The following is a 26,286-nucleotide window of genomic DNA, read 5'->3' as shown; positions in this document are numbered from 1 at the left end:
TTTCTGCGCTGTGCCATTCAGCCGATGGTTTTCTGCGCTGTGCCATTCAGCCGATGGTTTTCTGCAGTCTGCCATTCAGCCGATGGTTTTCTGCGCTGTGCCATTCAGCCGATGGTTTTCTGTGGAAAGCGAGCTTGCGGCCCCTGCGGGGGCGGCAGGTGGGCGGTGTGTGGGATTGTACTGCAGCGATTACTGAAGTACCCCGCTCCGGGGCAGCAGTCACGGGGAGGATTTTAACCCCCAGCCTCACGGTGCGGTCTCCAGAGCGCCTCCACACACACAGTTCAGCTCACCCCTCCCCCCACGCGATGAATCACCACCATTTTCTATCCAGCGCTCCGGTCTGTGTCGGCTCAGAATGCGTGGGATTTTCACTCTTTTTTTTCCTCTCTTTTTAGGCAGAGCGATCATTATAAGGCCTTAAGCGCAGGTTGTAGAGCTCATAAGGGGAATGAATACTATGCATCCCCCCACCAGGTGGTCCTCCCTGACGTAAAGCCGCGCACTCTCACCAGGATCTTGGTGGTGTAGGCCGAGTTGACGGCGATGCTGTTGACCATGAGCTCCAGTGTTTCGGGCTTCAGGGCGTCCGGTTCGGGGACCGTGCGGTAGTGCGTGTCGCCCACGTACGCCTGCACCACGGTCATGCGGTTCATGGTGAGCGTGCCCGTCTTGTCGGAGCAGATGGCAGTGGCGTTGCCCATGGTCTCGCACGCATCCAAGTGCCGCACCAGGTTGTTGTCCTTCATCATTTTCTACAAGTAAAATAATACATAAATAATTAACTGAACAGAGAGTGACTCAATTTTTGGGAATAGCCTCTTGAAAAGTGGACACTTTTTCAGTTTGTAATTTGTCATTTTCATAATATGCTGAATCATTGCCCCTTCCCCCTCTCTCCACACTCAGAAGCACAACCACACACACACACACACACACACACACACAACAATACACATAGATGCACACACACAATTACACACACAGAGACATACAGACACACACATACAAGACACACACTCCATTAATTAAATTGCTCTTTTAATATTCTCATCTAATAAAACCCTAATTACATTTCTAACTACATAAGACATAATATTGCATCAGAAGTAATGAATGCTGCCATTTCTCAAAGCAGAGGGCTACACACATTGAACCCCTCAGTGGACAGAACAGGCCAGGCAGATACTAAAGTGCTAACAGTCCTCACCTTGACAGAACAGGCCAGGCAGATGCTAAAGTGCTAACAGTCCTCACCTTGACAGAACAGGCCAGGCAGATGCTAAAGTGCTAACAGTCCTCACCTTGACAGAACAGGCCAGGCAGATGCTAAAGTGCTAACAGTCCTCACCTTGATAGAGTAGGCCAGGGAAATGCTAACGTGCTAGCAGCCCTCACCTTCACAGAGTAGGCCAGGGAGATGGTAACAGCCAGAGGAAGACCCTCAGGTACAGCCACCACCAGGACAGTCACGCCGATGATGAAGAACTTCACAAAGTACTGGATATAGATGGGAGTGCATTCCTTAAGCCAGGGTCGCTTCTGCACACCAAAAGTATCGATGACGAAGTACAGAATGAGGATGATGACGGTCACAGCGGACATAATCAGACCTATGGAAAGGACAAGGAAAGGAATGAAGTAAAACACTACGGGCACAAACTTTATCAGTCACATCACACTTCGTGAATCCAAATTTCCATGTCACTTGTCATGTTCAATAGCTACTATTTGACACCCTCTCTCCATTTAACCCAAACTTGATGAGACTAAAAATAGTCTGGTAAGAAAATGACCACAGGTGGAGAAAAACACGAGTTTTGAATAATGACAAAAAAAATTGTATGTTAAGAAAAAACACACAGTGTAGGCTCATACATTGGCTGATATTAAAAATGTCAACAGATTTGCAATCAACTGAACCAGCTTGACAAGAGTACCAAATACATTTAAAAAAGTGTAATGTATTTAGACATTCATGGGAACCATGACCCTCTGGCACACACATGCGCATCTGAGGAGCTGACCAGAATAAATAAAATGTATGTTTGCATGTAGCTAGCCTTAATCAAGCTTGTGATCATGGACACAAACTACTCTTTGTATGCCCAGTCACACCCTGTACATTTTAAATGTGATTTTTGAGCATTCTGCATTCTCTCTCATTAAAGTCTCACAAACCAACCCCTGTCAAATCATCTTAAGTTACTTATAGCAACCCAATTAGGAAATTAAAAATATGAATGCTGTGAAGAGGGACAAGATTCTGTCTAAGAAACTGTTCAAGAGGAGCCAAAGGCACCTAGGGCACCTCACCCCTCTTTCGAATGAGATGTTAAACCGAGGTCCTGACTCACAGTGGTCATTAAAGATCCCATGACACTCATTGCAAAGAGTAGGGGGTTCCTCTGTGTCCTGGCTAAATTTTCAACCTAGCTGTGTCAGCCTGCCACCTAATCATTCTGTGATCTAACCAGCTGAAAGAAATGGTTCTCTCCCTCTCCATCTCAGCTGATGTGTGGTGACCATTCTGAAACAAAATGGCTGCCCTTGCATCCCCCAGGTGGGTGCTACACATTGGCACCACCTAGGAGGATGGTGGTTGGGGTGAGTTTCCACCTCACCACTCTAAAGCTCTTTGAGTATGACAGAATCGCCTGCTTTACCTGCTTTCCCAATCTGCACAGCCAGCCTGGTGAGCTTGCCCTGCAGGACCGACTTCTCCTTCTTGGTAACATTGACCTTCTTGACGGGCTTGGCCTCTTCTTTCTCCTCCTTCTCCTCCGACTCCACTGCTTCCTCACTCTTGAGTGGCTGGATCTCCAGGGCGACGCCATCTTGGGTCTTGGCTAAAGGGAGGAGGTTTTTGTTGGGGAGAAGGTTTACGGGGATCAGGAGCAGGTGTGTGGAGTAAAGGGTTGGGTTGGGGGGGGGCAGGGGGTTTGAAAGGTTGGGTGGGGTGGGGGGGGTTTATGGTGTGGGAGGGCAGGGAGGGTGAAGAGGCAAAGAGTGAGACGTTAAGTTAACAGGAGAGAAACTCAGGAGGGCCTGAAGACTGACCCTCCGTCAGGCCAAACGAGGAAGGTCACCCTCAAGAAACAGAGCAACACCCGGTTAGCTGTGAACGTGGCGTGGTAAGGTGCAGCTAATAAAGCTCAAAGTGCTTAATTAACCCCCCTCCCCCACACGCAGCAGTCCCAGCGCTCATCAGAATCAGCACTAACACAGTGTTTTCTATGTTCCTCCATCTTAATGATGGATTGGTTTTACAAATAGAATGGAAGTTGGATTGCACCAAATAACGATCCTTTCACCTTTTTGTAAAATAGCAGCGATTTTTCTTTCAGAGTCTACCATTCTTTTGCGCAGGTTACTTGGTAATATCTCTCTTTAAAGTGTGTATGCCTACAAGAAGGCTTGAGGACAGAAAATTCTAGAAATAATTAAAATACATAATCATTATTTTACCGTCCAGGGAGATTGAAGATGTGGGTTTCTATTGTGTCAAACCCATTTTAGGCACATGAGAGATTAGGATCAATACATCCTATAGAAGATTCCCAGTGAGCCACAGGCAAGAGCTTTATTTGTTTATTTATTTATTGTATTCTTTTTGAATCGACTTCTGACAGTTTACTCTTGGATTCTGGGTGCAAAATCTCAGAAGATTCAGAAAACATTGGGTCTTATATGTGCAAATAAGGAATTGGCATCATACCTCTGTTCAAATAGGATAGTCGCTTGTTGAGTCTGCTCCATTTCATTCTCATGATAACGTTTTGCTTTGATTCCTATCTTTGCATATTACTTTCCATGATATGAAGCCCCTGACACTATCCACACCTTTTAAAATGATCACCCATTTTAAACATTTAACAAGGCTGAGCTTTATTGCCAACTCTTAGCGTAATGCACTCAGAAATATAGACCATAATTAAGGCTTGCAGTATTCTTTCTGTATCAGATTATGGATCCATAATAGCAGTTTATTGAACCAGAAATGTTGTCTTAATAGAGTAACTGACTGATGAAACCTTAGATTTAACACATCACTTACTAATAAGAGCAATGATAAGATAAGCACTTACATGTCCGATTCAGAATTTAATTCCAGTTTTGTAACCTGTGCGTCTCCAAAAAATTAGTCAAAGAATATTATTTTGCATGCAATTGTCACTGAGGGACGTTGAATTACACTGAGGATCCAAACACGGGAAATTGCAAGCCCTAAATATAATCATGCTGGAGAGTGGAGCATAGAAGCATCGGGGAGCTTTGAGGAATCGGACTGTCCCTCTACAATGCAAGGCCTTACAAGCCCTTTCTGGACCCGACCCGGACTGACCCGCCACAACACAGAACCAACGAGACTGACAAAACAGCCACACACTAGTGTTACACTGGAGGACTGACTGACTGACAGACTCCACGGACAGACGCACGCACGCACGCACGGAGAGGAGGGGCGAGTGTGTCACAAAAAAAGCGAGAGAGAGTGAGCGAGAGAAGAGAGGAAGAAGAAGAAGAAGAAGAAGAAGAAGAAAAAAAACGAGATTCCCCAGGATGCAGAGTCATACAGAGACGTGAGGGGGGAGTACAGGATAGCATGGGGGTCCTGCGCATACCCTGGAAGGAGGCAACAGTGAAAAAAACCACACAATCCACAGGCCAAAAATCTGTAAGGGTGCAACTCTCACTTTGTCCGCTCCCCAGAGCGTTGCGTGCCCCCCCGTCTCCGAGACTCAACTGCTGGCAGGAGAGGTGCCTCCAGCGTAGAACGCAGTTACTTAACAAACCGGCCGACGTGACGGCCATTAACCTGCGTGTCCGATCGATGCGCCAAAGGCGAGCTGACAGGCGTACAGAAATTATGGGACCACCTCTGGGGAGACAATCCCCACTTTTGAATATCCACCTAATAAAACAAGGCGCACTGTGTATTACAGAGGTATACACGTACCATGAATAAACCTGAGGATGAGAAATGTCAATGAGAGTGTCAATTCCTCTTCATGGGGCATTTGGGAGGACAGAGTGCAGGAGAGCCTCATTTTCATCATAATAATTCATACGGGAGCTGCAACAGGAAGGACTGCAGAGGCGCAGGACTGTTTCTGAGTGCCTGTCTGGCCCTGGACAGGGAGCGATGGGCGAGGGATGGGGCGCACAGGGGCGGAACGTGCCTTGAATATCAGAGAATTCACCGGAAGGTCAATTGGTTTGAGGTAGCGGTGATGGTGGAAATGGCAATGCTTTTCATCCCCCGCAAAAAAAATGAAATAATAACAAAATAATAATAAATAAATCATACCAAGCAAAATCAAAATGCCAAGGTGTTTGAAAAAAGCTAGCCTGTGCCTGGGCCACGAAATAAAAAAATGAAATAAATAAATAATAAAAACACATCAACACGTCAAACCCTGTGGCGTTGATTGATTCATATAGTGTCCCCTGAGCACACAGTAGTAGTAAAGCGATGTGATTGGTTGTGGGGAAACGGCAACAGTCATAGTAAAATGATGTGATTGGTTGTGGGGAAACGGCAACAGTCATAGTAAATGATGTGATTGGTTGTGGGGAAATGGCAAAAGTCGTAGTAAAATGATGTGATTGGTTGTGGGGAAACGGTAACAGTTATTGTAAAGCGATGTGATTTATTGTAGGGAAACCACAACAGTTGTAGTAAAATGATGTGAGTGGTTGCAGGGAAACGGCAATTGTAGTAGTAAAATGATGTGATTGGTTGTGGGGAAACGGCAACAGTAGCAATAAAGCTATCTGATTGGTTGCGGGGAAAGGAATCGGTAACTCGATCAGGCAGTTCTGGGAAGTTGAGAAAGTTTTGTTTTTTCACCAGAGCAGGTGAGAGTTGCACCCTTTCACAGGTAAAGCTAGGTGAGAACCTCCCCCAGACTTGGCAGTACAGGAAAGCGACAGCGTGTGTGAGCAAGAGAGAGAGAGAGTGAGAGAGAGCGAGAGAGAGGAAGAGAGAGAGAGGGAGGGAGGGGAAGAGAAATAGAAATGAAAATGGAGAGAGTAGGAGGCAGTCAGAAAGAGAGAGAGGATAGAGGGAGACAGAAAGACAGAAATGGAAAGAGGGATGAGATTGGGAAAAAGAGATAAAAGGGGAGAGACGAAGACAGAGATAGAGAGACTGAGATAGACAGAAAAAGAGAAAAATGGAAATAGAGAGACGGAGATAGGGAAAGAGAGAGATGAGAGGGATGGAGATAGACAGGGAAAGAGAGAGAGAGAGAGAGAGAGAGAGAAAGAGAGAGAGAGAGAGAGAGAGAGAGAGAGAGAGAAACTGAAATGGGACTCCGAGACTGTCGCTGAATGGGACAGGGACAGGGGGTGGAGGGAGGGTTACCTTTGTTCCGATTCTCTGGGGCTCCTTGTTTTTTACCTGTTCAAACAGAGAAAGAGGGCGGAGCGCTGATCACATGGCTTAACCAAAATAAATAAATAAATAAATAAACAGAAAATAATATCAAAGCAAATAAAACAATAAGAGGTAAAAGTGGGGCGTGGGCTAATGAGGGGCTGACACACAGTACTGTGCACGTAACAATACCTGTGTTACGTGTGTGTGTGGGGTAGGACACCAGAACCACACACCCTACATTACATTACATTACATTATTGGCATTTGGCAGACGCTCTTATCCAGAGCGACATACAGTTGATTAGACTAAGCAGGAGACAATCCTCCCCTGGAGCAATGCCTTGCTCAAGGGCCCAACAGCTGTGTGGATGTTATTGTGGCTACACCGGGATTAGAACCACCAACCTTGCGTGTCCCAGTCATTTACCTTAACCACTACACTACAGGCCGCCCCTAAACCAGCAACCAACCCTGTTCCTAGAGATCTAGAGACTTCACCCTAGCAATAATCTGCCACCATCAGTGGTACCCAACCCTATTCCCAGAGATCTACAATCCTGTCGATTTTCATTTCAAACTTGCCACACCTGACCCAACTAATTAGCAGCTCAGCAAAATCTTGTGCTATTGAATGAAGTGCGCTTTGTTAGGGTTGGAGTGAAAACCTACAGGACAGTAGATCTTCAGGAACAAGGTTGGGCAGCCCTGCTCTAGCTGTTGAATGAGGTGTGCTTTCTTAGGGTTGGAGTGAAAACCTACAGGACAGTAGATCTCCAGGAACAAGGTTGGGCAGCCCTGCTCTAGCTGTTGAATGAGGTGTGCTTTCTTAGGGTTGGAGTGAAAACCTACAGGACAGTATATCTCCAGGAACAGGGTTGGGCAGCCCTGCTCTAGCTGTTGAATGAGGTGTGCTTTGTTAGGGTTGGAGGGAAAACCTACAGGATCTCCAGCAACAGCGTTGGCTACCACTGGACTAAACTATGGATTCTCAAATCTAGCCCTCAAATCCAACTCTGGCCCTGGTTCTTTTCTCCCAGGTAATTAAATAAACAATTAGTGCGACTGATTGTTCTGTCTTCACACCTGACTCCCAGGTAAAGGGAAGGTGGAAAAGTAGCAGTAACAGGGCCTGAAACCTAACAACGCCTTGATCAGTCTCCAAATGAAAGACTTTAGATTCTTTCAGCAGAAAATCTAGTTTCTCAACTGCTTCCCTTTCCAGTGAATGGCATTATGTTTATAAAAGTGGACATTTTAGTCAGTGGTTCTCTATGCATGACATTGAATTTATTATGTTTTTTTTAAGAGTAACTTCTTGGAAAATAATGAAGCAGAATGTGGTCATAAACCATTTTTTCTCTTCAAAAGATTGACTCTTTGTGCATGCTAGCATGTTCAGTGTTAGCATTTCCATATTCTCTGAATCTCTGTGCAGCCCACAAGCACTGAAACCACTGCCAGACGTATTAGCGCTTTTAAAATTTTCATTATGCATGCAAAAATAATTTTAGTAATTTAAAATAATGATATTTTTGTTGTGCTTCTATAAAAAAGTGTTTAAATATTACTTTGGCTTCTGCACAGGCTGGACTTTGCTTGGTCCGTCTCGATTGGCTGGCTACCGAAGAGACAGGCAGTGTTTGGACACTGGAGCGGTTTCAGACTCATGGTCCAGGGCACTGAGACTGCTACGGGCTCCTGCTTGTGTTCAGCCAGTGTGGAGCGGGAGTCAGATTTAGTACAGGCTGACAGCTCAGCTGAGGGTGTTGATGGCCAGACCAGCCTCTTCTTCAGTAACACACACTGCATACACAACGCACACACTGCACACACACACACCGCACACACTGCTCACCGCTCACACACACACTCACACACACACACACACGCACTGCACACAAACATCGCACACGCACTGCTCACACACACACACACACACACACACACACACACACACCACTCAGTGCGCTCGCAAACACACACACACACACACACACACACACACACACACACTGCACACAAACACCGCACACGCACACACACTGCTCACCGTTCACACACACACACCGCTCAGTGCGTTCGCTCACACACACACACACACACACTCACTCACACACTCACACACACACACACACACACACACACACACACACACATACACACATACACACACACACATACACACACACACACACACACACATACACACATACACACACACACACACACACACACACAGTGAATGATGGACCTGGGCAGTGAAAGCCAGTGATGAGTCACAGGTTTTGCTTGATCTCTCAACCTCATCTGTTTCAGGGAAGCACGGATTTGAAATGGAAAAAAATGGGCTTTGGAATGCAAGGAACTGACAAAGCCAGTTTGAAATGAATACTTGAATGTGGCCATGAATATATGCGAATCACAATGCATTGTGCTTAAAAAACGCTTTCAAAAACCGCAGTTCCACAAAGTCATGAGTTGAAATTGAAACGGAGATTTATTTATTAGCAGGATAAGCCCCTTGAGAAGTCACATTTTCGAGATTCTAAAATAATTTCTTAGTAGTGGTAGGTACTAGAACTAAGAGTACCTTTCTAATTTTATTACTTGGTCTTTCTTTTCAGACAGAAAGCTATCATAAATCTTGCAGAAACTGCAGTGCAAATTCAGAACTGAACATCAGAGTGGAACAAAGGTAATAGCAAAGCTATTTTATGGTACACTGGCATCTATTTAACGCACCTGAGATATACTGCTTGATCAGTACAACCAGGCACTTTTTAAATGAAACCCTGTCAAAACACTGTCAACACGGCATGAACTCCCTGCTCTCCCAGCACCAAGGACTGGGGAAACTGGTACGCCATCATGTCAGCCAAATACAATGCAAATTGCCCATGGGGCACTGCACTTCTCAATGTGGTGAAAGAATTTCACATCAAGCGAACAACAGCACACTCTCCTACCTCACCCGTAAACCCACAATCCATAAAGCTGGAATTGTATCGTTGCACATTACAGGAGAAGTACCCCTGATTGCATTAAATGTTAGCAATAAACAGATTTGTGAGAGAGAAAAAGATAGAGAAAGAGACAGAGAGACAAAGAAATGAGGGTAATTTGGACCATGTGACTGAGCTGTGCTGTGTCTCATTTAAATTCCATCTGTTGCCAATAAAAATACAAGAGAAATATGATGGAATTTATGTGTAAAATGCCATTATGCCGATATTTCTTTATTTTTATGCACATGGTAAAGTGAATATATCTGGAATAAAATGGCAGAATGCTATTCTTCAATTCCATGGTCAAATGTTCTACAATGAATAGCAACTACTGTGCTGTTGTTATGAATAGTTTCCTAAAATGCACTTCTTTATCATGCCGAATCTAAGAACACTTTGAATTTGTCTGACCCTTTAAACCATCTATGAGAAAGAGGAGTGATTTACAGTACAATGACAACAAGACGTCGGGTAAGGTTTATGGAGAGTTTTCTTGTTTCTTGTTGCATGAGAATGGCCACAGCGAGCAGAAGCATAAGAGCTAGAGACAGCCAGGAGATCAGTGGGGACAGGAGGAGGAGGTGTAGGTAGGCCCGTACGGAGGCCTGACTCCCGACCTATCCGAAAGACAACGGGCCATCCCAGACAGGCTGAGAAGCAGGAAGTTGGGGCGAAGGCCCCGAAAAGGCTTGCGGCAAGGCGATGGGCGGCCGTACGTCTGTCCCAGACAGATCTCTCACCTTTTTTCGCCTTCTTCTCCTCCTCCTCGCCACCGGCGCCCAGCAGGGTGAAGATGATTCCGGTCTGGGAGTTGAGACCGACTGCGGAGACCACCATCCTCCCGGAACCTTCCATCACGTGGGTACCTGTGAGCCGGGGGACGAGGACAGACATCATGTCAACGGACAGGTGCTGCGATAAGGACCGTCACCCATCCAAGCAGGGATTATCCCAATCTGCAGATTATTTGTGTAGGAATTTGAAAAGGCCCCCCCCCCCGCCCACACACATGCATACATAGACACATACACATCCGACCATGACACTGCAAAAAAGTGTTTTAGTCTTGTCATGAGAATTCAAATCTTAAATTATGGCTTGTTTTAAAGAACTGTTTGCTTGACAAGTGCAATTGTCTTACACGATAAGAACATTTTCAAATCAGTCAAAACTGTCTCACCTCATTGGCAAGAGTTTTGACTTATCCAGTGAAAAAGTTAAAGTCATAATAAAAGACTAAATTACTCGTTGAGATAGACATACTTATTGAGCAGTGTAGCGGCCCCCCCGGACCTACTTACACCCCCCTTAGCTCCCACCCCTGCATCCGATCACATGGTACAGCACCTCTAAAAGGTGGAGTATCTGCTTAGCAACGTCCAATCAGCAGCGCTCACCAGACAGCAACATGGGATCCTTCTCCAGGGACTTCTTGACTTGGTCAGACTCCCCGGTCAGCGAGCTCTCGTCGATCTTCAGGTCGTTCCCCTGGATCAGGATGCCGTCGGCAGGCAGCAGGTCACCTGGAGGAATTCAGAACCCTTCAGCGGCTCGACGGGCCAATCGCATCGCCCGCGCCTCTGCGCAGAACCCGCCCACGCCGGACTGCGATAAACAACGCCACCGTGACTCACTCAGACCATGGGAAATTAGTCATGAGAGCACCTTCCATCCCAAACGGCCGCGCGGGTGGACCGCAGGCCAGAGTGAGGTAATTCGGCAGCAGAGAACGTGATTTATGGACCACGCTGCACACAGACCAACGCTCCCAGGCAATGTTGGGTAGCAGCAGACAGAGCAATATTAATTCACGGCCTAATATAAAAAATGGCAACAGCTGTCATTTTCCGAGTGGCAAGAGCTCCTGTTATTGTTCTGTTTCTTCTTAAAGCAAATACAGAATGGGACGTGCAGGACCCCACACACACAGACATTTGCACATATACAGTGAGCTGAATATACTGTACAGAGATACACGGTGACGGAATAAGAACAGTGTGCTGATGTTATGCTGAGTTCTGTCACCATACCAGCCTTACAAGGCGATTATTAATGTCACAAACATTCCACAGTATTTATCATGTACAGGCTATTTACAGAAGAAATCTCTCTTCATGGGGTTATAACAAACATCTCTGTGTCATCTAAGGTTCCAGCCAAAGATTACTTACTTATTTGTAAAACCAAAAGCTTTCTCAGTTTAATCATCTCATTTGCAAAAATAAAACATCATCATATCATTTGAAAAAAAATCTTGAATGAATATTATATTTCCTTCAATTATGAATCTCAAGAAATATGAGACTTGAATGTTAACTGCAAATTAATATTTCTGTTTGAATGTTGAAAATATTACCACATATAAAATGTATCAGCAATTAAATTTCATATAAAAAAATTATAATTTGTGAATTTTTCACACGCTTACAAATCAAATCTTATTTAAGTATTTTAAAAATATGTTATGACCCATTTGTTGAAATGCATAATTATGAGACCATATGTCCCAAGCCAATAAGAGATGGCATAAAAGAGGTTGTGCAGTATAAATAGATGGTGGTTTTTAATTTTGAGAATGTATGCCACAAACTCATCAAACTAAAGCTCTCTCTTGGGTGCTAACTGGGTTTTGCATCCCCTGTGGGAACACGGTCTCACCGTATTTGATTTGGGCGATGTCTCCCACCACGAGCTCGGCCACGGGGATCTGGATGACCTGGCCCTTGCGTATGACGGTGAATTTCTGCTCCTGCTCGATTCGGCTCTGCAGCCCGCGGAACTGCTTCTCCTTGCTCCAGTCGTTGAAGGCCGTCACCAGGACCACGATGATGACTGAGAAGAGGATGGCTGCTCCCTCGATCCAGCCCGCCTGCGCCTCTCCTTCGTCCTCCACCCCGGAAGCAGCCTGACCGCACTCTGCAAGGACAGGAAGTCAACATTAACTCCACTCATTCACCGCTGTGTATGACTTACCGCACCCTGCAAGGACAGGAAGTCAACATTAACTACACTCATTCACCGCTGTGTATGACTGACCGCACCCTGCAAGGACAGGAAGTCAACATTAACTCCACTCATTCACCGCTGTGTATGACTGACCGCACCCTGCAAGGACAGGAAGTCAACATTAACTCCACTCATTCACCACTGTGTATGACTGACCGCACCCTGCAAGGACAGGAAGTCAACATTAACTCCACTCATTCACCGCTGTGTATGACTGACCGCACCCTGCAAGGACAGGAAGTCAACATTAACTACACTCATTCACTACTGTGTATGACTGACCGCACCCTGCAAGGACAGGAAGTCAACATTAACTACACTCATTCACTACTGTGTATGACTGACCGCACCCTGCAAGGACAGGAAGTCAACATTAACTGTGCAATCTTCCACTATATGACTGACCAAACAGTTGGGGTGACATTAGGTCAGGAGGTAAGAGCGGTCGTCTGGCAGTAGGAGGGTTGCCGGTACAAGCCCTGTGTGAATGGGTGAATGAGAGGCATTAATAGTGAAGTGCTTTGGTTAAAAGCACTATATAAATGCATTTAGTATATTTACACTGCAAGGCCATTTAGTCCATTTATACTTTGGCCAACATTAACTGTGCACTCATTCACTACTTTATATCACTGACCGCACTCTACAGGGACAGTCAGTGAATCAACATTAACTGTCCACTCATCCACAGTGGTTCCAAAACCTCTCCTAGGCGACCCACAGCCAGTTCCAGGTCTTTATTGTGTTCTACCGCAAGCACACCTGATCCAGGTTCATTTGTTGTGTCAGGTGTGTTTGAGCTGAAACACATCAAATACCTGGAACTGGCAGTGGGTCCCCACTGCACTACACCAGTCTGTTACAAATATGTAATATTTCAACACTGTACCAACGCACTGTTCAAAGTTCACATTGAAAAAGAAGATTGAGGCCCATTTGTTTTGTTGTTGCTGTTGTTGATGATGAAGGCACTTACGCTCGCTGTCACCCCCTGGTGGGTGATAGAAGGAAAGCCCCAGAGAGATGATGGCTGCCACTTCCAGGATAATGAGGGTGACATCTTGAAGGGCCTCCCAGACTAGCTGCAGGAAGGTCTTGGCCTTCTTCGGCGGGATGAAGTTCTTCCCGAACGCCGCGTGACGCTTCTCCAAGTCCACTGGGTTGCCCGAGAGACCTGGAAAGATAGAGTTTTCCTTGTTTTTAGGATGTTATGAAAGAGCCTGGAAATGCAGCTCAATGGCGTGGTGTTCTCCAGAGCGCGTGCTCCAGCAAACTCTCAACAGTGGACTCCTTTGTTCCGAGTACCAAGGGCGCTAATGTCAGAGACTTTGTTCTGCAGTAATCCTTTGGTCATCATACAAATATCAAGACAGACTACATTGACTCTATACAATTCACTCAAATATTCAACCCAAAAGATTCCAAGATAATACTGCAGTTACATACTTAAAGTTGAAGCACGAGTAGAAAATGGCCTGAATTTAAACTAGACCTAACTATTAAATACTATAAAATGCTCAAAGACACTTTAAGGCATCTATGCACTGCACACAGCCTGATATCTCAGTCTCGACAAGAAAAAGTATTGTTATTATATAAAAATATGAATATGAATTAATTTTATGAGTATACAGTAAATATATAAAAAGGCATGGATGAGGACCTCAAAAACAAATTTCAATATTGATTCCTGAGACAGACACTCCCTCCATTAACAGCATGTTATATGTTTCATTTCCTTTCATGCACAAGTTTATCGGCCTCAGCCTTTAGAAATGGCAAGACTCACTTCCCTGATGCAGCATATGCCCTTACCTGGAAATTTTTATTAAATAAGATTATTAACAGAGGTTTGTTTGTGTGTGTGTGTGTGTGTGTGTGTGTGTACACGTGTGTGTGTCCTTGAATAGGGACTGCAGAGCAAAACGCTGTTACAAGTGCTACTTTTTCCATTTTCCTGTGGCACTGAAGAAGGCCGAGAGACATATGGTGAGAAGAAACACAACCTACTACTTTAACTAAACTGCAAAACAATACAAATACGGCCCGTCTTTAAGAACACCTTTTCTCGTGACGTGTAAGGAACAGAGCTTCACAGGTCTGGATTTCCACCCAGCATTCCTGGCTCTTAAAGACCAGATGAATTGCAGAATTTTAACAGGCTACTTGTGCATTTTCACACCAAAGTTTTTTTTTTTTTACATCCACTTCCGGGAAAGGAGATTTCACATCATCGTGTACCAGCTGATAAAATGTCTGTCAATTCTCAGAGTCCCCTCCAATCAATATCCTTTTCACACAGCGGCATGCATCCTCATTTGACACCCCCCCTCCTCAAATCGACTTTAAAAATGACCCCGAAAGATGTGTGTCGCTCCAGTGTACATCCTTTCAGCTTGTGTTTAAAAAGCACGTCCCGTCTCCGTTCCTCTCGGCAGGTGAGTGTCACAGACACGGGGGGGGGGGGGGGGGGGGGGGTTGTCTGAGGCTACCCTCGATCCATATTCACAAGGCCGCTCTGGCCCAGGCCTGGCGTTCATGGCCGCGCGGCTGCAGACGGCGGGAGAGGAATAAAACAGATCCAGAGGCTTTCAGCCTGTTCCAGCCCGGAACATGACCGGAGAACAGAACCCCGCCAGACAGCGCGGGCTGCCAGGGTGGCTCCAAATCCCCAGAGTAAAAAACGGGGGATAACTGCAGATCCTTCTCTCGCACTCGCTCTCAGATCCTGGTGATAAATCTCGGGGGTGAAACTGCAATGGAACATGATTCCTCAGCAACTGAGTCATGTAAATGGATTACAGAAAATGATAGGGATAAAATATGAAATATTATATGCGTTGATAACATAAGCACGGAAGGCTCTTGTCAGTGCCACAAAACATTCTGTAATGCACTGATATCCCTGCTTCATTTCCAGCTGGCATAAAACATTGACTGAATTACTGCCTGCATCACTCTTCCTCCAGATAGGCAGCGAGCGCAACATTCTGACCGATGCTCCAAACACTGGATTTTGGGGTAAGCCCCTCCCTTGGTCTATGTCTCTGACATTGTTGTTTCTTATTTCTCAGCCTCATAATGGTTCCTTGACTTTCATTGGCACAACTGTTGACAAAAATATCAGTAAGAGACAAGGCAATAAAAGCCTTTAATCAAGACTAGATACTGAAAGCCTTCTTATACCTGGCCATTGAACACATCTGACTAATCACAAGCAACACCGGTGCTGCCATTTGTCTGAAATGTTATGGCACCCTGAAATGGGGCGACTATGTATAATAAGCATTCATTTCTACATGGTGAAACCAAAATGTATAATACCCCCCAAAAAAACAACATGTTTGATTACAATAGTACCGATCAATATCCTGAAAGAAATATGTATTTGTCCCAAGACTTAAGGAGCTCACTGTATATGAGAGATTTTTATCAGGGATTACTTAGGTTTAAAAACTGTTTACCTTTTTAAAAATGTATACATATTAGACATTTACGCAGGTGATATTACCCAGGGAAAATTTAACCGATGATATTTTTACATACAATCCTACAATGCAATACAGCAGAAATTTTACTGAAGCAATTCAGGCAACTCTTTGCCCAAGGGCCCAATGGCAGAAGTCAACCTGTACATTTAAACCTACAACCTGAGAGCTTCAAGCTCAGTACACTCCTGCAAAACAGCGCCTGCTTTGTTGTGTTCCTCTGAACCCGCGCAGTTACAGAGAGATTGAGGATTTCATAAAATCCAAATTTTTAAAACCACTGGGGAGGCACTTGGATGTTGGATTCTTTTTGTGATTTTTCGACTTTCCCGATTCTGTATCATTATCCACGTTGGGAAAGAAGGCTCTCAAAACCAAAGAGTTGAAAATGCAGTGGAGCAGAAAATAGCTACCTGCAGTTTACTCCATGAAAGCGGAAGAAGGAAAGTAGAGCGATATTTTATCTGGGCGGTAAAAGTGACATCCAATCAGCAGGTCTGATCAGAGACTCGGGAGGGGAAAATGACTTATAAGAGCAAACAATGGGGGGATTCCACGACTCGCTCACGTAGGGATTTCGCGGCGTACCTGGCAACCCTGCTGATATGGACGGCGAGTCTTGTGATGGCGCAGCGGGATGGCATTGAAACTTTCCCTTCTTACGATGGCGGAAAACTGGGTCAAGTTCCGCAGATTATCCGCCCTGTGTAAACAACTTTCAGCGTTGATCACTCCCACTTCATCACAGTCACAGATGGCAGTTAATCTGGAAAATGAGCCAGGCCAATTCTCAGCTTCTATAAAGCCTGAGTGTTTTTTTTTTCCCTTTCTCTCTCTCTTTATCTCTCTCTCTCGCTCTGTCTCTCCCGCTTGGTGCAGGCCCTGGAGAGGTAGGAATAAAGAGGCGTAACGGGCGAATATGAAATCCGCCAACTCTAACCATCGCGGTCAACGGTCAGCCAAATGTGTTGTGAAGTCTGAAATCCTCTCTGCGCTCCCCGAAATCTCCCCCGGGACGTCTGAGCTCCTGCCTCATCACGACCCCTCGCACGAGGTGGGTTGGCCCAGTCGGGTCTCATTCCGCGGGCCCCTTTCACCCGCACCCCCCCTCCCCCGATGTTCCCGCTGTTTCAACTTTAACGGCCAGCGCGGTGTTTCTTTAATGGCCAGCGCGGTGTTTCCGGCTGCACAGTCTGACTGATTTGTATGGCTCAGACACTTTTACGAGACGGTGAATTATAGCCAAGAGGATCGCCCCTCTCCCTGCACAACGGGGACAGAGAACCAGCAGAAAACAGTCCTTTCATCACAAGAGCTCCACTTCTCTCCGGCTCTCCATTTCCCAAGTCCATCATTTCTGTATTTTATTTCATTATATTTTTACAGACATCACGACAAAATGATTCAAGCCAAGGCTGTCACCAAATGAACATTTCTGCTCTGTGTTAAACAGCAGCCCACACGCACCCAGCTGCACAATGCGCTTACCTGCCCTGCTGTGGGCTCTGAGTGGGACTCAGCCTGTCTGACGCACGGGCGCAGGAATGGAGAGGAGGAGGGGGCCACCGCCCACGCGCGTGCGTGCGTGCGTGCGTGCGTGCGTGCGTGCATGTGTGTGTGTGTGTGTGTGTGTGTGCATGTGTGTGTGTGCGCGCATGTGTGTGTGTGTGTGTGTGTGTGCGTGTGTGTGTGCGCGCATGTGTGTGTGTGCGCATGTGTGTGTGCGCATGTGTGTGTGTGTGTGTGTGTGTGTGTGCATGTGCGGGTGTGTATGTGTGTCTGTGTATATGTGCGTGTGTATGTGTGTGTGTGTGGGTGTGTGTGCATGTGCGGGTGTGTATGTGTGTCTGTGTATATGTGCGTGTGTATGTGTGTGTGTGTGTGGGTGTGTGTATGTGTGTGGGTGTGGGTGTGTGTGTATGTGTCGGTATGTATCTGTGTGTGTATGTGTGTGTGTGTGTGCGTGCGTGTGTGTGTGTGTGTGCGTGCGTGTGTGCCTGTGTGCGTGTGTGTGTGTGTGTGTGTGGGTGTGTGTGTGTGTGTGTGAGGCTGTGTGTGGGTGTGTGTGTGTGTGTGTGTGTGTGAAATCAGCAGCTGCTTTTCTGCATTTGGGGAGGAAGGAAGTGGGGAAAGGAATGGGGAGGCCGGGCTGTTTGGCCGCAGAAGCAGGATAACTAATCTGCTCCAATCCAATTTCACAAGCTGGTCTTAGTTAATTGCTATATAAAAAGACCCCACTAACCAGCACTACGCCCACCCCCACCCCACCCCCTGTACCCTGCGTACTCCCAGCTACAACCACCCCCACCCCCTGTACCCTGCGTACTCCCAGCTACACCCACCCCCACCCCCTGTACCCTGCATACTCCCAGCTACACCCACCCCCACCCCCTGTACCCTGCATACTCCCAGCTACCGCCACCCCACCCCCTGTACCCTGCGTACTCCCAGCTACAACCACCCCCACCCCCTGTACCCTGCATACTCCCAGCTACACCCACCCCCACCCCCTGTACCCTGCATACTCCCAGCTACACCCACCCCCACCCCCTGTACCCTGCGTACTCCCAGCTACACCCACCCCCACCCCCTGTACCCTGCGTACTCCCATCTACACACACACACAAAGTGTAAAACTGTAAAAGCAGCCTGATGAAGGAGCGGAGCAGATGTGGACTGTGGGGTGTTCCCCGGCAGTGTTGGCAGATCTTTCCGGGCCCTGTGGAGGCCGCGGGGGGGGGGTGGGAGCGTGACGGCCGGCGGCCGGGTCGGGATATCAAGGTGACCCGAGACGCCAGCTTTGTTGTGACGGAGCGGAGCGGAGAGAGCGCCATCAGACATCATTAATAATAACCCGCAGCCCGGGAGAGCTGGGAAAGGGGCCAAATCCTGCCCAAGAAACTTGAACACAACACAGCCCGCCCCGCCACGGAAAACAACCCACACTCGCACTTCCTCACAGTCTAACATCTAGATTTGGTTAAAGAAGAAACATGTAATCAAGGCCGGGGACTGTGCAGCGCAGATCACAGACCAGCGTCCTCCGTAATCGTCTAACCCAGGCCTGTGGAAAGCTGTTTGCAGGCGGCACACAAAACAACACAAACGTAACAAAAAACCCCAAGAAAAACTCACTTCAAATACAGAGGGTTCCACCTTAAAAGGGACACACCCATTTAACTGGAGGAGTCAGCTTTCCCATCATGCCCCCCCCCCCCCCCTCCTTGCAGCAGAGCAACACTCAGAGGTCTCGTGGTTTCTGAACACACAGGCGGCACAAGAGCAGGACTCTGCTGGCCAGCCTCCAAGTCCATGATTCCTCTCAGTCAGGCCACTGACCCGCCCCCCGCCCCCCTCTCTTGTCCCATTCGCACATCGCGCTGTCACTCTCACAATCCACAACCTCCCACCGCAGATAGAAAATGGAGCTCCTCGCTGGAACAGCAGACTCATTTCACTAAGTTTGCACAGCCCTCACACTCAAAGCTGGGGTTTTTTTTGGTACTTATTAATTGTTTAACAGTCATCTCCCCGTCTATCTTAAGCAACACAGCAATAAGTATACAAATTCTGGATTTTAATAACATTTTTTTTTTTTTTTTTGGAAGACTGGAAGTGCAGTACAGCCAAGCCTAATGCTGACTAATTCAAACTATGTTTACAAATGGATCAGACTGAAATTAAAATCAAAACGTGAACATGAGCAAACTATTCTTTTTGATATCATAACTTGAGTGAGTGAGGAGTTTGATTCCGTGGTGAAGAGGTGAGTAAGGACTCCAAAAACGCTCATATATATCTGTATCTGGAACATGCTCAAACCTGCAATAAAGGAGTACTCAGGTTAATGAAGGTGTGCTGAGTGTGCAGAATTCACAGGAAGTCACAGGGCTGCACCACAAGTGTGCCGACTTTCAGGGTGGCGGTGCATTGCTGGCGTTCCCTAAACAAGCCCGTGACATCTCAGGAAGATCAACTGAGAGAAGACCTTCCAGCTCCCCCACCTCCACTTTACAACAATGTTGTCCCTGGACATCTGCCTATCGGCCTGGGGAAGGCTGCCGGTGACGGGAATGATCCACACCTGCCTCTCATCCCGCCCCCAACCCCCCTTCTCCCGGGATCTGGGAACATCAGGGAATAGGGTACGCCCTGACAGCTGTAAAATGAAAACACGTACGCATGCACGCACGCATGCACGCACGCATGCACGCCTCTGCAACACGATGCCATAGGCTACATGGCTTTGTCCAAATGTGTTTTATTGATAAATTATGACCTGTACTAAAGGTGATTTAAAGCGTGACATTAAAATAACATTTAAAATGTCAGTTGAAGAAAATGTGATTCAGCAGAGCAGTAAAATCTGATGCATGGTACAGTCAGTGCAGTGTACACTCATGCTACACGTGATTGGCTAATCAGATGCTAAAGAGACCGTGAATATTCACAGAGGAAGAGTGGAGAGGCTGGTGATTGATAACGGCGATTATTTCTTCATCTTTTGTTTCGTTTTAAAGCCAATCTGGAAAGATCACTGCTATGAAGACTGGGGTAATGTATCAGAAACAAGCCTCAACATTTAATCAGCATCAGCTGCAGTGCCTCCATCAAATAAAGTAAAACGTCCCATATTGTGTATTTTCCTGATATCCCTAAGGGGTTTGTGTGGTTTTACGTCCCAAAAATGATCTCTATCCAGTTTTCATTCTCAATTCCATTCTCCTGCACCTCTCATGAGCTTTACCAAGAACAGGCTTGCTTTAGTGACTGTGTCTTTAAGACTCATTGACATCCACGGACCTCTGTTCTGATTGGTCGGCTAGCTCCAACTAACTGAATGCCATTTGAGCGCATGGATTTACAACCTGGGCCGTGCTGAAGCAAACAAACGCATCGATGTGATGTCACGACTTCACGGAACTCCAAGCGGCTCATTTCATTTTCTTCATACGGATTGTGTGGATTTATTTGGGGACTGTGCGTTTTGACAATTTCACAGTGTTTTTATAGCACCTTCAACTCCTTTATAATCCACATAGCAAGGGAAATGTCATTTTCCACAATATGGGACCCTTAAATTAAAGATAATAAACTACATTATTGATTGGTTGTGCTGGTCAATAAGCCTCCTTTACATCAGTCAGCATCTAACACACATGCAAAGCCATATCATGTACTGTACACACGCAGCTGTGCCAGCCATTAGTTACAACACAAATGAAATATCGGTACTTAATTAAAGTAATGCTAATTTTCAATTAATCATAAACACATTCAATCAAGAAGCCAGGACACAGTGGCATTAATTAAAATGTCACACCTTTCAGTTTAATTATACATCAGATGGTTTTAGCATGAAGCGCTCAACTTCAAAAACAGCATAGGGCAAGTGCTGTGCATTAAAATAGCTGTACAAGTGTGGAGTTAACCAGCAGAGCATCATTTAACCCCGAACAAAAAAAAAACACATACATAATCCCACTGTATGTAGTCTGTCACTCAAAGAAGCTTCTCAATTGAAAACCAAAACACATAGATTTCAAGCTAGATTTCATTTAGCTTTTTGTCTTTCTGCAGTCTGGCTGTACTGGGGTTAGCATACCTGCCTCACAAGGAGGTTGTTCTGGGTTCGAGTCCCAGCCGGCTGAACCCTCCCTGTGTGGAGTTCACTTGTTCTCTCCGAGTTTGTGTTGCTTTCCTCCCACATGAAAAGACATGCATGTCAGACTAGGTATACACTGCTGTAAAATCCAGCAGTGCCAGCGTGACCAACTTGAAAATGTATCTGCTCAAGCTGGTCATAAGTCCAGCCGGGTATGAGCTGGCCAACCAGTTAGTGCTGGTAGCTTGTCTGAGCTGGTAGCTGGTCAACCATTGCCTGTTACCAAGGCACTGAGGCTGCCCAATGCACCTTGCTAGGATGGGTCAAATGCAGAGGACAAATGACCCCACAGCGGTAATAAAGTTAGTCTATCCATCTTATCATCTTATCTGTGTTAATCATTCTCATATTCTGGCTAATGGAAAGCTGTGTAGGGTCCTTAAGGTCACATTAAGTGTTATACGGCAGAGATTTTACAGTGATTTCACTGCCTGGGGCAGGTGTTCAGCCTTCAGCTGTATCCCTCCGAGCGGATGGAAGCAGCTCAAGAGAAAAATGCATGATGTATGATTAAATAATCATTTTCACGTATGCCTATGCAAGAAACTGTACATCCCTGTTCCTCAAATCACGGTCCTCGAGGGCGGGGATTCAAACACAGCCACGGTGTTAGTGGAGGAAACGAGGATGCATTATTTGAGTATTGGGACGCCGCCATCGTTTTTCCATCCTCCCTTTACCTGGGACTCAGGTGTGAAGACAGTCTAATCAGCCAATCAGTACCATTCATTGTTCAGTTCTTTTTGTTATTTAGCTGATGCTTTTTATCCAAAGTGACTTACAGTTGATTAGACTAAGAAGAGGACAATCCCCCCTGGAGTAATGTTGGGTTAAGGGCCCAACAGCTGTACGGATCTTAACGTGGCTACACCGGGGTTGAACCACCAACCTTCTGGGTCCCACTTGTGTACCTTAGCCACTAGGCTGCAAGCTGTCAGCCTGTTACCTGGGAGGGAAAAAAAACCATGGCGGATTTGGATATCCCAGCTCTACGTAATGAGCAGTACCAGGTTTGGCACACGTTCTTCTGGGTAGATCCAGTACGCTGTATGCTCAATTCCTCCCAGTGGGTTTCAAAGCCGCTCTGTCCAGCAGGAACCATGGTGTCCCAGCAACCTGCGACTGGCCCAGGCCTAAATGTTGATTTCTGGGTAAAAACTGGGCCCTGTACCCCTGACCTTATGACCCCAGCTCCTTCCTGAAGTGGAAGGCGGAGCCTGTTGTTTCGGCTCTCCCCTGGCTGACCTGACCACACTGACCTCAATATGCAGCTCTTATCCGCCATCAGACCCCTCCAACTCATCCAGAATGCAGCAGCTCGTCTGGTCTTCAACCTTCCCAAATACTCACATGTCACCCCCCTGCTTACTTCCCTCCACTGGCTGCCTGTCATGGCTCGCATCAAATTCAAAACATTGGTGCTAGCCTTCCAAGCAGTTAAAGGGTCTTCCCCAGCTTATCTGCAAAAAATCATCAGACCCTACACCCCTGCCAGACCTCTTCGTTCAGCCTCCACAGGCCGCTTGGCACCTCCCCCTCTCAGAACCTCCACCTCACGCTCACGACTACTGTCTGTTCTGGCTCCACGGTGGTGGAACAAACTCCCCGTTGAGGTCAGAACTATAGAATCTCTCCCCACCTTCAAGCGCAAGCTGAAGACACACCTCTTCAAACAGCACCTCTCCCCATCCCTCCCTACCTCCCTGTGAACCTTAATTGTTGTCTCTGTGACTTGCTTTGTGTATCGGTATTTTAGTTGGCTAGGTAAGCAGTGTTTGGATAGTTAACTTTGGTGACTTTTGCTCTTTGTTTGTTTGTTCAAAAAAAAAAAAAAAAAAAAAAAAAATGGCCCTTGTCCTTATCTTTGTTGTACAGGTAGCAGTTGAAATTGTACTTACCTCTAGGGTCTTTCAGCGAACTTATCCCTGGTTATGGGTATGCACTTTGTTGTACGTCGCTCTGGATAAGAGCGTCTGCCAAATGCCAATAATGTAATGTAATGTTATAAGCTCCCACATTGCAAAAAAACAACCACCTTCACAAGTGTTTTAGCCTTGTAATAGGACTTCAAATCTTTTCTTTTTTTCTCCAGTCGAAAATATGAGCTTGTTTCAAGTACCTTTTTGCTTGCCAAGTGACATTGTCTTACTCCATCGGCAAATCTTGAAATCCGTCTCATTGGCAACACTATTTGTCTTATTTAGTAAACCTAAGTATTAGAAGTAGAAATTAGATTTAAGTCTACATAAATCAGAAAATACTTCTGATTTGCTCTTCTTCCAGCTTGGCCTGAACTGGAGCGCCACCAAGGGAATTAGAGCACAGCGGAACATCCCGGAAAGTCACGCAGCTTTTAACAGAAGCACTGCTGGTCCTGTGTGCAAACCAGAAATCAACCAGCCTGAACGTCCGGCTGAAAAAGGGATTCCCCGTAATGACACCACACGTGTTGCAAGCACAGGGAGCTCTCCGTGGAGTGCAGTGGGGGAGAATTTAACCCCCCTTCCCCCCTCCTCCCCCCGGGGGCAGGCAGGGAGGACGAACTGTCGACACGGTCACACTCTTCCTCACACTCTTCCTCGCTCCACACGCTCCGTCAGCCCTGCGCCCTGCTCCCCCGCTGACAGGGCTGAACGGGGGTGCCATGGGTCCACAGCTCACACATTATCCCACCCCACCCCACACACTCGTTAAATCACTAGTTATATGCAAACAGGATTTCTGCAGGCCATGTCAGTCACTGGAATGGACATTTAAAGGTGGATGTTATGGCAGCAGTTAGACTGACTGACACGGCTTGCTGTAATGTTCTGAGTAAGGAACCCACTGCCCTCCAGATACATGCTCATGAACAGTATGCTCTCAAGTACGGTATGTGTGTGTGTGTGTTTGCTGGTGTACAGTATGTGTGTGCGTGTGTGTGCTCATGGACAGTAAGTGTGTGTGTGTGTGTGTGTGTGTGTGCGCGCACGTGCATGCGCATGTTTATGAGTGTGTGTGGGCATGCGTGCGTGTCATACGGAGAGAATAGTAAATCTACATATTAAGACACCATTTATAGAAGACGTTTCCATGATTCATTTGGAATTAAACAAAAAATCCAAGAACCAAGTAGCACCAACCCAAAAGCATCCTCAGGAAAAGCACAGCAGAGCTGCTTATGATTCATGGAAAAGACTAGAGGCAAGCAAAATGGCTCCAGGGTACATCAAGGAAGGAAGATCCAAAAAAAAAAAAAAAAAAACACATAAAATGAACATATTTTCCCAATCTGACTGGGAAGGAACCTGGATCTACTTCACCAAGCCGTGATGGGAATGACGAAAGAGACTCTCCAATCCATTCCGACAGTAATTTGTACAAAAGCTGATTCTTACCAGCAAAAACAGCAGGGGAAGCCAATATGGATATTAATTTATTGTTCGCTGAATACGGTACGAAAGTGATTCTTGAATACAAAACAGTTATTTGTTGAGAATGCGGGGATGAGACGCCAGATTTGAGTCCCATTAGTACACGGAAAGATGAAAAAATGTGTTTTCCTGAAAATGAACAAGGCTTTCTCCATTATTTGTTCGAGCACCTGTGACGAGGGTTACTTAATCTCACTTCAATATTGCTTTTTTTCCCACCCACTCCTGCATCCCGGCCCGAAAGGGGAAACGTAATTACGCTTCCTTCATTAAAATGAGTAATTTCTGGTGTGGGGGACATGTGTGCGGCTGTCTCGTGGCTATGAAATGGAACTGAGTAACGATCTATGAAGTAATTAAGGAATGGCATGGAACAAATTCCGGTGCCGGAATGAACTGGAAGGGCCATACGTTAAGTCGGCGCTTGGTAGAGAAAGAAGGCGGGGGCGGCCATTTTGTTTCAAACATTGTACTGTTAACCAATCACAGATTTAAAAAATCTATGAAAAATATATAAATAAAATATACAAATTCCAGATTTGTTTGTTTTCAAAGCTTAATCTTAAAGGGTACAAGGACCTCCCCTCATTTTTCTTTTGAGAAAAATAACAAGACTTTATACATATACATACAGTATATATCTATGATATACATATTATAATATTTTGACATGGGTGGCACAGTGGTGTAGTGGTTAGCACTGCTGCCTCACAGCAATAAAGTGAGAAAAAGTGTTTGTGTGGGTTTTCCCTACGTACTCTGGTTTCCTCCCACAGGTTAATTGGAGACTGTAAATTCCCAGTAGGTATGAGTGTGTGAGGGAAGGGTGAGCAGTGGATTGGTGACCTATCCAGGGCGTACTCCAGCCTCTCGCCCAATGCATGCTGGGATAGGGTCTATTAGGTAGACCTGTACACCAGCTTGCTAATGGGAATATTTAATCAGCCAATCATGTGGCAGCAACTAAATGCATAAAAGCATGCAGACGTGGTCAAGAGGTTCAGCCCTTTGTCAGAATAGGGAAGAAATGTGATCTAAGCGACTTTGATGGCGGAATGATTGTTGGTGCTAGACAGGGTGGTTTGAGTAACTGTTTTTTTACAGAAACTGCTGATCTCCTGGGATTTTCACAACAACAGTCTCTACAGTTTGCAAAGAATGATGCGATAAACAAAAAATATCCAGTGAGCAGCAGTTCTGTGAGCATAAAATGCCTTGTTAATGAGAGAGGTAGAGACAATGGGCCGGGTTGGTCAAAGCTGACAGGAAGATGACAGTAATGCAAATAACCACACATTACAACAGTGGTATGCAGAAGAGCATC

The 26,286-nt window shown here is 46.1% G+C and overlaps 1 protein-coding gene across 3 annotated transcripts in view; it reads right to left on the bottom strand.

The window, feature by feature from the left end:
- Positions 1 to 26,286, bottom strand: part of atp2b4 (ATPase plasma membrane Ca2+ transporting 4) — a 106,373-nt gene that overhangs the window by 35,482 nt on the left and 44,605 nt on the right. For 2 of the 3 annotated variants that reach the window (XM_061219264.1, XM_061219261.1), the window contains exons 3-10: positions 13,373 to 13,570; positions 12,049 to 12,306; positions 10,788 to 10,913; positions 10,131 to 10,256; positions 6,371 to 6,406; positions 2,667 to 2,849; positions 1,399 to 1,613; positions 513 to 755 (exon numbers count right to left, since the gene is read on the bottom strand). In XM_061219264.1, the coding sequence (XP_061075248.1) occupies positions 513 to 755; positions 1,399 to 1,613; positions 2,667 to 2,849; positions 6,371 to 6,406; positions 10,131 to 10,256; positions 10,788 to 10,913; positions 12,049 to 12,306; positions 13,373 to 13,570 (1,385 nt within the window). Of the gene's footprint in view, positions 1 to 512; positions 756 to 1,398; positions 1,614 to 2,666; positions 2,850 to 6,370; positions 6,407 to 7,953; positions 8,265 to 10,130; positions 10,257 to 10,787; positions 10,914 to 12,048; positions 12,307 to 13,372; positions 13,571 to 26,286 lie in introns of those variants that run through there. The other variant, XM_061219263.1, reaches the window with a different exon arrangement.

This window comes from Conger conger, chromosome 14, assembly GCF_963514075.1.
Source record: "Conger conger chromosome 14, fConCon1.1, whole genome shotgun sequence".
Taxonomy (NCBI): Eukaryota; Metazoa; Chordata; class Actinopteri; order Anguilliformes; family Congridae; genus Conger; species Conger conger.
This window is presented reverse-complemented; position numbering and strand designations above follow the sequence as displayed.